Genomic DNA, 12,500 nt, shown 5'->3' with positions numbered 1-12,500 from the left:
ACACACACACACACACACACACACGTGCACGCACGCACACACACACACACACACACACACACACACACACACACACACACACACACACACACACACACAATCATCTCACATGTATGACCAGTGGAGCCAACTCCTCTTTCTTCTCCTCCTCCTTTGTGTCATTGTGCATAGCAACCAGGGGCTTGTCTCTCCATAGCAACACCTGGTCAGAAAGGAGGGCAGGACACAAAACATGGCGAATCACAATTATGTAAAGGTGTGATTACCTCTAGTCCCCCTCTCTCTCGTCCCGACCTACTCTCTCTCCCTCTCTCCCTCTCTCCCTCTCTCCCTCCCTCCCTCTCTCCCTCTCTCCCTCCCTCCCTCCCCAGGTTTTAGGCTGATCAACAGTGTTCCAGACACACTGACCTGGGTCACACATGTGGCGCCTGGGAGAGATAAGAAATCTACTTACGCAACCTCACACACACACACACACACACACACACACACACACACACACACACACACACACACACACACACACACACATACACACACTTTAGGCCACTTTAGGCCACTTTAACCAACAGAAACATAATTCTCTGCTCTCTTCCATCTCTCTCTCTTCCATCTCTCTCTCTCCCATCTCTCTCTCTTCCATCTCTCTCTCTTCCATCCCTCTCTCGTCAGGTGTCTCTGTACCCCTCTTCCTCACCAGCTATCCTTTCCTCGTCTTCTTTCTTTTCCTCTATGCCCACTTTAAGCATTTCACTTTCACACCAGAGAGACCCTCTGGTCCTCCGTCTAGGGGAAGCCCATCTCCTCATCATGTCTGCCTCTCTGATGAGCCTGCCGGAGGTCCCAAGCACACAGCTCTGCTCTCTCTTTTCTCCTGAGTGTGTTCAGCACAGAACCACTGGAGTTCCATGCTGACCAACACTGCTGTTTCACTTCCAATAGCGATAAATCCAAATGGAACACGTTTAATCCATAAATCATTCCATAAATCCTTTCTAATGTGTGAGACATGGTTGAACTGCCATGGTATACTTTGGACCTCAGGACAGGATGGTGAGACTTATGTTGAAACAAAAACAATAGTATTGACCCCCCCCCCCCCCCCCATCTCACCGTGTTTTTGTACTGCACCCCTCTGGGCTCTCCCTGCATCAGCCCCTCAGTCCCACAAGAAATGACCGGGAACGCCAATAGGAAATGGCTGCTGTTGGACTGGGCCTGGCACTTAGGGTCACGCAGGGTCACGGCCGACACCGGGAGAGACAGGGTCTGAGGGAAGAACAGACAATGAGAGACAACAACTACGAACTACAACCTCCTCAGGTATCGTCAATAGAAACACTTTCTATCACCTCAGCGGCTGAAGAGTGAATGATTGGAGCACCAGTGTGAGTTCATGTGAGAGTCTGACCTGCAGGATGTGTCTGTCCACAGCGACGCTGAGTCGTCCGTCCCCACACTGTACGCTGACAGCCTCCCGGCCAGCGACCCCGCCCACCCCCCCTCCACCCAGCCACTGCCTCAGCTTGCGCTCCCGAACCCACGGGGGGCGACTGCCCAACACACGCAGGGGCGGAAACCCTTCTATGGAGAGGAGAGAGGGAGAGAGAAGGGGGGAGGGAGAGAGAAGGGTACAGTTGAAGGTACAGCAGTAGATTCAGTTAAGTGCTGGTTAGACACATATAGAAACATTCCTTCTAATGCTAGGAATGTGATGACCTCCAAGAACACAGAGAGACAGAAGAAACACAATCCCAAAACAAACACACTAAGAGATAGCAAAGAGATAGTTAAGAGATAGCAAATGAAACATACAGATACAGGGCACTCACACAATGAGGGACACAAGAGACACACACAGGTCCTGACCTGTCCTGCCCCCAGCCAGCCTGATCACAAAGCGATTGGCGAAGTCAGCCTCTGTGTACGAGGTCACCGTGGGAAAGCCACTCTGATTGGCCCAGCCCAAGAGGTCAGGGTTCGTAGAGAGGTCAGAGGAGGTGAGAATGCTGGTCAGAGTCAGGTCAGGCTCCGGAGGGTAGAGAGGGGAGACACTGTTGGAGGACTGGGCGGTGGGGGGGGAGACAGAGAGAGAGAGAGAGAGAGAGAGAGATAAACAGACATAGAAAGCCATAAACAGATAAACAGACCTAGATAGAGAAGTGGGATGTTTGTATAGCAAGATTACCTGGTAAAAGTGGCACACACTGTGAAAGCGAGCTTAAATCGAGTCTTTGTTTATTTAAGGGCAACATACCCTGTTAAATGTGTCCAACTAGTGTTGGAATAACCCAACTGCAGATCTAACCGAATGTTCCACAACAAAGTAGGTCCACTTCTGTCATTGTGACTGGGGATATACCATCTAATTCATAATATTAAAACGGAGATTCAAGATTCAAGATTCAAGATTCTTTATTTGTCACGTGCACACAAGTATACAGTGAAATGCAAAAGTGACAGTGCCACAGAGGAGTGCAACAATAAGTTTAAAAATAAATACAATAAATAGAATATTTATAGGGGGACCTCACATAGACAGAGATGTGTCCCCGGACCCCTTTGACGGTGAGGGCCCAGTTGACTGGCACAGCGCTGCTGAGAATCAACACCAGAGTGTGCCACCCAGCGTTGGCCACCAGGGGCACCAGTGAGACAGACACCTCCACCTGCAGGGAGCTGAGAGAGGTGGACAGAGAGAGGCGAGGTTTGTCTCAATACTCTAGCATGGCTTTCTTTACCTGTCACCTTTCCTTCATGACTACTGCTAAGTGAAAGGACTGGGTAGAGTTGTTGCCCACTGGTTTCTATCGCCAGGTTGTTTCAGGTCAGGGGCAGTGAAGGTAAGGAGAGAGGAGGACAGGAGGCCGTTCAAGACTATTAGGATGTAGCCTATCATAGAATATATTATGGAGGCTCAAAATGACCTTTGTTATAACAATAATAATAATAATAATAATACATATTTGTGCAGCTTTTTAAAATACTCAAAGACACTTGACATAAAAGACTACAACCACCAGAGGGAATACATACTCCTTGCTCGGACAGTAAACAGAGGTCGTTGACTCACCCACAGAGGCCTGACCCTGCTGAATGGAGCTTGATCACATGCACCTCAGGGTCGCTGCCGTTACCTCCAGGCGGGGCGCAGCCCTGCACTTCCTGTGGCTGCAGGTCAGAGGTCAAGTAGTTGTGAGACAGGAACAAGGACTGCAGCTGGCACACGCTGGGCATCGTGGTATCTGGAGTGCGTTGAGAAATGATTCGAGAGGTAGAGAGAAAGGAGGGGAAAGGAGGCATCGAGTGGTGGCAAAAATATTATTCATGCCAAAAAAAGAAAAAAAAAAAGAAAGCTCAGATCCTTCACCATTTTGACAAACATGACAACAACCACTGCCCTTGTCTCACTGTATGCTGCTGCTGTGCATCATCCACAATGGTGTGTTTCCCACATACAATGTAAAGCGCTTTGAGACCTAGTGAAAAACAATCAATCTAAACGCATAAGTGAATGAATGGTTCCATTGATTTATTGGCTACGTAGTAGAGTACGTGTGGCTGACTCACCCTCTCCCAGGCGGATGTAGACACGGTTGGCGTGGGGTGTTTGTGTGAGGGAGGACAGAGCGCCGTGGCGATGCAGAGCCCAGCGCAGCAGTGCCCGTGGGCGGAAGGGCAGAGAGGGCGCTGGCTGCACCCGTACTGCCAGACTGTAGGACTGGACTGTGGAGTTAGGAGAGACCTGGGACGGACGAGGCAGAAGAACACGGTCTTCTATCGGTACACACCTACAGTACACACAGGCTAGTTTCAATCTGACAGGCAGCTTTCCAATCACTCACACACACGTGCGCACGTGCCAGCGCATGCACACACGCCAGCACACACACACACACACACACACGCGCGCACGCACACATACAAACATGCACACACACATGCACACACACACACACACACACACACACACACACACACACACACACACACACTGACCTGTACCAGCACAGGGAGACCTGGCGGCAGTCTCTCAGCCTCCAGCCACCAGCGTACTGTCTGCTGGGAGCTCAGTACCAGGACCAGGGCTCGCCGGGGAGGACGGGACAGAGATATGGGCCTCAGGAGCACAGTCACCTAGGAGGGGGTTAGAGTAGGATGTGGTGGAGGTCAGTGTGCTGTATCTCAGACTTTTTGTTTGTAGATTGTGTGTGTGTGTGTGTGTGTGTGTGTGTGTGTGTGTGTGTGTGTGTGTGTGTGTGTGCGTGCTTACGTGTGTGCGTGTGTGTGTGTGTGCATGTGTGTGTGTGTGCGTGCGTGCATGTGTGTGAGTGTGCGTGGGTGTGCATGCGTGCGTGGGGGTACCTGTTTATCAGGGCTGTGAGTGGCTCTCCCCACAGCAATCACATGGGTCTCCTTGTCTCCGTCCTCTCTGGCCGCACAGCCCGGCCCGGCCTCAAAGCGCTCCAGCAGACCCTGCACAGGGTGGAGCGCCCCCACTGGAGACATAGGGCACTGCATCTCCCCACAGTGAACTGAGGAGCACAGACAGACAGCCGAGGTATTCGGGGAGAACAGAGACTGTTCTCCAATAGGAACACAATACAGACCGGCAATCCACCTACACTATGAGGCTTGGTAATAGAGAGAGCTAATGAGGTCACTGCTCCAGTATCTGTAAACAACTTCACAAAAAAAAATAATGCACTCGCAGACAAAATGGTTCAAATGCTACGCCACAAATCTCTGTAAATCCAAACACTCAGGCTGCTCTCATAAAGCCAACCCCTCCCCCACCTCTCTCTCTCTCTCACTCTTTGTGTCTCTCCTTCTCTCTCTCTTCCTCAGTCTCTCCCTCTTTCTCAATCTCTCCCCCTTTCCCCCTCTCTGTGTCTTTCTCTGTGAGCTAAAACAGCTTCTATTTACACATCGTCATTCTCAGACAGTACAGCCGGGGGAGTCTGTCCGTTTGTTTTGTTTAACTTTTCAGGACCTCTTTCAGTATCTCACTTTCACTTACTTCCCAAACCAAAGTTCTGACTCTTGACACACATTCAGTGATTTGAAAGCAGTTCTGGTTGCTAATGGGACTAGGACTATTCCACTTCTTACACAGTAACATGAATGCTAGCTCCACAGGTAGCCTCATGTCCCTTGTCTTGTTGCCCTCACCTGCAGTTCTCTCTCCCAGCAGAAGGAGGCAGAAGAGCATCCACCCTGTCTGTGACATCACCATGACTGTTCCCCAGGAGTGAGTTCAATGAGAGCAGCCTTCTTGCAACATCCTGGGAGAGAAACACAGAGATACAGAAGTCTAAACGCTAATTCCCAACGCAGACCCGAATCGAGCTGGTCCGAGCTGAGCTGTACTGGGCTGGCCTGGTTACACATCCACCGTAGTGGCTGAAACAGTGCTGGTAAAGGACAATGTGGACGGAAAACATCCAAGCCAGCACAGTACATTCAGCTCTGCTGTAGTCTGTAAAGCCCCTAGCAGCTGATCAAGACCTGTACTGCAGTGCATTAGCTACATGGTTGCAGAGGCTGCGTAATAATCCAATGTTATTGGACAGGCTGATAAAGAGAACAGATAGATATGAAGAGGAAGAAAACATACTGGAGCAAGGACAGAGTTCATATAGAGACCAAAAAACCCGTCCACAGTCAGCTCCGCCTGGACTCTCATTATCTCTGATGTCTTACTGCAGCCTCCTCATTCCCACACCACTCTGGGCGGTATGTCACCATTTCAAGGAGAGATTGCTCCCTCCTGCCAATTACAGCGTTATATCATTTGTGAATGTCAATAACGTGATAATGTGGTAGATATCCCGTTTCGTTTTACATCATTTAATCATTTATATCACCAACAATATTGTTGTAAATGAGGGATCACTGGTATCTGTTGGTTAACTCTTGAGGTTCTTCGGGTCTCCACTGAATTGGGTAAATCTGTTTTTAGTTATGGTGCACCTCACTGCTGGAACAATCTACAGAGAACATTACAGTTGGTTGTTCTGGTCCTGCTCGGGCAATTTCAAATTTTGATTGAGGACCTCTTTGTTTTGTGTTTTATAATGCTGTAATTTTGTATGATGTATGGTTGTAAACTGTGTGTATGCAGGGCTCCCTTGTAAAAGAGACCCTGGTCTCAATGGGACTCCCTTTAAGCGAACTTCATGTAAAGTTTAAATCTCTCTATAGTTACTCATGGGTAGCAGGGTAGATGCATGGACTGCACATCTGGTTGCTATTTCTTTGTGAGCAAGATTTCACGACACCAGATCTGCTTGGAGTATCCTACCATAAGTGCCAGTCTGTCAGGGTTATGGGACTTTGTTAACAGAATGGACACATGAGAATGCTATTGGTTTATCCTTAATACAGTATCTACACTCCTCATGTTACAATAATACACAAGTTCCCATGAATACACCTATCTAGACATACATCATCTAGCTCATAAGAGTCCACTGTCTGACTTCTAACACATCTTCTGATACATATGATGATACATATGATGATACATATGATGATACATATGATGGTACATATGATGATACATATGATGATACATATGATGATACATATGATGGTACATATGATGATACATATGATGATACATATGATGATACATATGATGACACATATGATGATACATATGAGGGTACATATGATGATACATATGATGATACATATGATGCTGCGAGATAAAATGTGTTGTCGCTGCCTGGTGCCACTTCATTTGTTTATTGTCCTTGAAGAAGGACAGATTTGAGGACTGTTGCGACACACATACATTTGAGGACTGTTGCGACACACACACACACACACACACACACACACACACACACACACACACACACACACACACACACACACACACACAGGGGTAATGACACCTCAGTAACCTACACCATTTCACTCTGCTCTATTTACTGAAGAAATGCCAGGTAGAAATATATTTTAAACAACTGCCCTATAGACAACAATAATCTCATATGGTGATAGGCCTAGATAAAAACGTGTAAATGACAAATTAGGGAACAAATGTTGGTTACAAATCTAACAATGTGCTTTATAATATGCTTTGGCCCATCTTCTCCCCTCCCTATATAGGATTACAATTTAAGTAAGACTTGAGCAGGAAAAAATAAGATTACAACAACAATAACAACAACAGTTGTTAAATTTAAACTTGGGAAACATCTGTCACTTTTCTTATAAACAACAATAAGATGACCTACTCTATTGCAATAAACTTGCGCAAGTCGCAACTCACCTGTGACAGGTCCTCGCGGCGCTGGACGTTCAATGCGGACTGCTGATCAGCTGTTGCGCCTCAGGTTGGAACTGGGATGGCATCTATCACGGTGCCTTCTCCCCCACAGACGCACACACACACCCCCTGAGCAAGAATGCACACACCCACTAATTTGGCGCAATAGACGAAATAAACAAGTCTTCTCAGCACAACAAATTGGTTCTGAATGAGACTTCACGAGCTCAGAAATGCAAGGGAGATGTGATTAAAAGTCGAGATAATGCCTTGAGCGGCAAAAAATTCCAAAGTTTCTACTAGTGGAATAACGCCAAATTTAAAGAGATTCCCGCGAAACGGTATGAAAGCTTAGGGGAGGGGCGAAGGAATGGTGCGATAGACTGGAGAGAGGGATGGCGAAGAAAAAGAGAAAAGGCTGTTAGAACGTACATAAACGTACAAGGCAACAGGAAGAAGGGAATGAGAGAAGGATGGAGCGTAAAAGGGAAGAGGAGGGATGGTGGGAGGGTAAAAAGAGAAGGGGGTTGGATTTGAGGAGGTGGAAAGGCAAGGGAGATTTGGGGAAATGACTGGGAATGCAGAGGGAAGGAAGAGAAACTGAAATAAATGAGAGATGGAGAGATGAATTCGACCATAAACAACACATAAATGTCCTGAGGTGTGGGTGGAATTGGGCCTTATTGCTTCCAATGCATGATGGAATCAGATTATGTGTGGTCTTTACCATCAAATTACCAGACTTACCAGGTAAATTATGAAAAGGGGTAGAATTGAAAGTAGCCTATTGCAACAATGATTGAGCTACATAACACTATTGTCTATGAACATAATATGCACTTTAAGGGCCACTTCTGGGGCGTTTTTGTTATACCAAGTGCTTTTGAAATGTCCTTGGACTCTATCAACTCTATCAAGTTGAATCATTTTGCTCTGCCATTTCATTCAGGGAAATTATATTCCTGATATTTTAGCAAGTGTTATCAGTGTCCCAGATACACACACTTTTATGCTGAAGATAGGGGCTGAAAATGAAATGGAAAAACAGGAAAACAGATTATGTTATTCTAAATTCACAGAAAGTAACCCATAGGACTGTTTTTCATCACTTTTGATTATTTTCAATATTTCATTGGGATTTCAATTTAGATCTAAGTGCATCGTGATGTTTTTCTTTGGTCAAGTTGCTCTCCCTGGAGCAGACCAGCGTAACACAAGCACTCTATCTATCAAGTATGGCCACCTTTCTCTAATTCTCTTTTGTTGCTAATATAACCTGCTGGCTGCCCTCCGTTCACTTGGAGCTCTGAGTACATCATTCACCTCCTCTGTCAAAATAACCTCACATTCATCTCATCTCAGTACACTATCTTACAGAGAGGACGGATGAGGTGATATTAGTAATACAGCACAGCCAGCCTGCAGACTGTGAACCCCTGAACTCAAGTTGACCCCATCTGGTCCATTCATCCATATGTGTGGTACAGTACTGAACTGTATGTGGTATACAGCCTAGGCTATACTATGGGTCTACATTTAATGGGTTGATGCTTTTCAACCTACACATTTTTTTTTTGGTCTGGGTTTTTCTATGTGCTTGTTTTCTAAGTGCTAAGTGGACAAATGTCCTAAGTGGACAAAGTTCACCATTCTTTACAGAGACAAGATATGTAATTCATATCTGGTTGAGTGCCATTAACCTCATTGGGTTAGGTTTAATCCAAGGTCAGCATTCTTCTCTAAAAGCTCAATTGGCTTTAAATGGTCTGAATGTGTTTTGGTCTGGAGGTGCTGCCTGCCAGATAGAGACACAGCCATTCACTCCCTCCAGTGCTCAATTATTGCTAAACTGCAGTCCTCAATGTTGATTCAGTACAGCTGTGTGTGTGTGTGTGTGGGTGTGCGGCCTATATTCTGATAAACATGATGATTACAGACAGAGTAAGTATTGTAGATGTAAGCTGAGTGATATAGAAAGTGAAAGAGGAAAATGAGGGAGGGTTAAGAGTAAGTAACTGAGTGTTGAATGTTGGTAGGGTGGACCCAAGTGCGGACGGATAACTCAAGACTAAAGATATAGCAAAAATAAAAAGTTTCTTCTTTAATGAGAGGATTGTGCAGGGTACAAAGGCATATACTTGAAAAAAATGGGTAAAAAAAGTGAAGAAAACCGGTCTCCATAAACTAGGGTACACACTTGTACTTGTTGGCCTGTGGAGTAAACGGCGAACTAAGAAATAATAATAAACAGGCCAACAAGCACAAGGCAACGGGGTAAACAACTAGATAAGCTGGCTGGCTGGCTGGCTGGCTGGCTGGCTGGCTGGCTGGCTGGCTGGCTGGCTGGCTGGCTGGCTGGCTGGCTGGCTGGCTGGCTGGCTGGCTGCACTTACGATTGTACAGGGAGAATCTCTGACCAAGACACAGGGGAACAAAAGGGCTACACAGGTGATGGGTATGAGTAGTGATGAGGCAGCACTGGCACCGGACCGCCAGAGGAGGGCACCAGAGTCACCAGAACATCAACCTCAGGCGTGACACTAAGAGAAAAACAGTGGTTGAAAAAGAGTGAGTTTGTGTGTGTGTGTGTGTGTGTGTGTGTGTGTGTGTGTGTGTGTGTGTGTGTGTGTGTGTGTGTGTGTGTGTGGCTTTTAAGGACACAGGTAGCATAGCCAGCCTGCAATTATGTGTGTGTGTGTGTGAGATCACGTAATTCACTGTCAGGGCAGTTCCATGAAGGACATCTATAATTGCAGGCCATCATCAAGGATAGCAGCTGAGACCCAATACGGCTGTATCTATTAACACTGCTTCACCAACCACTTCTCCACCCTCATGTCTGGTACAACAGACAACATAATCAACTCACTAATTACACAAACAGCCAGACATCTTCAACTCAGGTCCTCCTCATCTGATCACCTAACAAACCTACCTCCTTTAATTCACTTTGGTATGTATGTATTAGACCAACAGAGGGGTTCGGGTTGAAACCAGACATCTCCAGACGGTGAAGTATTTCAATCTGATCTCGGTGCTCTTTCTGGAAAAGAAGATTTTGTTGTCATGTGAATGCATGGTGCATTTAAAGAACGTTTCTATATTAAGGATGAATTCAATGTATCGACACGTGATCATTAACATGTAACGTGCATTGAACATACATTGAACATAGGGCAGTCCTTGTTGGTCTATTCCTTGTATGGCTATGTTGGGTTCCATAACCCACTCTGTCCCAGTTTGCTCCATTGTGGGCTACAGCTATGATATCCTCACATGACAAAGAGAATGAGAGAAAGAGAAAGAAGGATTCCTGTCCGAGGTACACCGTCTCTTTTTGGTAATGGGCTTTTGGTGTCTGAATGACCAAAAAAAGAGGAGAAGAATGGAACAGCAGTGTCTTCTTTATTTGGACTCCAGAGAGGATGGGAGGGATGAGAGCAGTGTGTTCCCGGGACACCCTGACCACCTCACTCCCTCCACACACACACACACACACACACACACACACACACACACACACAGACTGTATTATTGCTTGCCTGTCTCCCCTCCCACTCATTCTCCAAGGCATTAATCACATTACTCCCTCACCTGTCTCCCTCTCCCCCTGGGTGAGATGCTACTGTTACATCAGCACGTTAAGGACAGGAGTGGGGCTGTACTCCCTCCCTCCCTCCTTCCTTTTACCTCAGGGTAGGCACTGTTCTCTCATCATTACCTTTGCTGTCTCCTTCTCAACACCTACCTGCTCTGGGCTCCCAGTGCATCTCAGTCTATCTCTCCTTCCTCTTTAGTGCTGTCTGCTCCAATGATAGCCACCAGAGGACATTGAGTATTCCAGGGACTTTCGCTTTGTCAAGGCACATCATGCCGAGCCAAGCTGAGTGACTGGTGAAAGGACAAGTTACTTTTCTTCTCTATTCTATAGTCTGCTGTTATTCATTCATTCACACTCAGACACACTCAGACACACTCAGACACACACACACACACCTAGTGTAATTTAGCTCTCTCCGACAGAGAGCTCTGATGTAAAGCTGTTTGACTGATTGGACCTTCATGGTCCACCCAGGGCTAATGGTGTCTGGTTAAGGAGCAGCACATTCTGCTCTGTTCTCCTATCACTCGACATCATGGAAGGGAAGACAGACCATTACCAGATTCCATAGATTTCGACGGTGTTCAAACAATCCTGGATGCTAAACAAGTATGTTCAGTGGGTGGCATTGTTACCAGGAGCAAGAGTATGAGAATGTGAATGTGTGAGCATTAACACATATATGTACTATTCATATATGCATTTTATGTCTGTGACTCTGAATATATAAGTTGCAACTGTCAGTGTATGAGGAGTTATTGTTGGAGAAGCTGACGGAACAGTGATTCCAAGACACAAAGAACCAAACTCGTGGGTTCACAATTTTACTGAGTCACAGTTTCATACATTATATCAGCATGATTGACAAAAGACAGATCAAACACCAGAAAGCTAAAATCACATAAAACAAAAACATATTCTTAAATGATTGTGGTTAAAAATCCTTCACGTATCGAGGGAGTTCGGGCAGAGGAGGAGTCTCGACTCTCTAGACGAGGGCTAACATGACCAAAATAATAGACCCGGCACAAACACAAAAAAGCCCCCAGTCTCATCCCTCACTCTCTCTATCCTCCCCAGGCCTTGACATCACTCATCCCCAACACGATCCTCTCTGTCATAGGATCTCTACTGCCTTTCCTCTGGCTCCCCCCAGTGGCCATATAGGAGCGGTGCATGTTTTTGGAGGACAGTGTCCATCGAGATGGGGGAAAAAAGGCTGAGCCAGGATCAGAGGACCTTACACAGACAAACAGACAGACAGTAAAGCAGCAACCAACCGTACAGAGATGGGAGGAGAAGAGAGGAGGGAGACAAGGCAGAGAGAAAGGGGGATAGTGGTCCATTTCAGAGTCATGTCTCTGATACAAATTGTGCCCGTTATCAGGACTGATTCCATTCATCTCCGTAGAGACACGCATACACACACACACACGCGCGCACGCGCACACACGCACACACACACACACACACACACACACACACACACACTCTTCAGTCTTCACAGTGTTGCTATGCTGCACAGACACAGAGATCCATCAGCGTTCATCCATGAATCCTTCTCGTAGATAATCTGGATTATCTTCATTTATCATTTATTCCCTCTAAAAGCCAGTCGGG

The 12,500-nt window shown here is 46.4% G+C and overlaps 1 protein-coding gene across 1 annotated transcript in view; it reads right to left on the bottom strand.

The window, feature by feature from the left end:
• The window catches only part of engl (endoglin, like), an 11,111-nt gene extending 3,753 nt beyond the window's left edge, over positions 1 to 7,358 (bottom strand). Inside the window, exons 1-11 of the mRNA XM_083676682.1 lie at positions 7,283 to 7,358; positions 5,173 to 5,285; positions 4,366 to 4,535; positions 4,000 to 4,137; positions 3,571 to 3,745; positions 3,074 to 3,245; positions 2,535 to 2,679; positions 1,870 to 2,065; positions 1,412 to 1,584; positions 1,114 to 1,269; positions 110 to 202 (exon numbers count right to left, since the gene is read on the bottom strand). Coding sequence (XP_083532808.1) covers positions 110 to 202; positions 1,114 to 1,269; positions 1,412 to 1,584; positions 1,870 to 2,065; positions 2,535 to 2,679; positions 3,074 to 3,245; positions 3,571 to 3,745; positions 4,000 to 4,137; positions 4,366 to 4,535; positions 5,173 to 5,236 — 1,482 coding nt within the window. The 5' untranslated portion in view covers positions 5,237 to 5,285; positions 7,283 to 7,358. The remainder of the gene's footprint in view (positions 1 to 109; positions 203 to 1,113; positions 1,270 to 1,411; positions 1,585 to 1,869; positions 2,066 to 2,534; positions 2,680 to 3,073; positions 3,246 to 3,570; positions 3,746 to 3,999; positions 4,138 to 4,365; positions 4,536 to 5,172; positions 5,286 to 7,282) is intronic.
• Between the last annotated feature and the right edge of the window lie 5,142 nt (positions 7,359 to 12,500).

Source organism: Argentina silus (assembly GCF_951799395.1).
Source record: "Argentina silus genome assembly, chromosome: 9".
Classification (NCBI taxonomy): domain Eukaryota; kingdom Metazoa; phylum Chordata; class Actinopteri; order Argentiniformes; family Argentinidae; genus Argentina; species Argentina silus.
The sequence above is the reverse complement of the archived record's forward strand: the minus strand, read 5'-3'. Positions and strand labels throughout refer to the sequence as shown.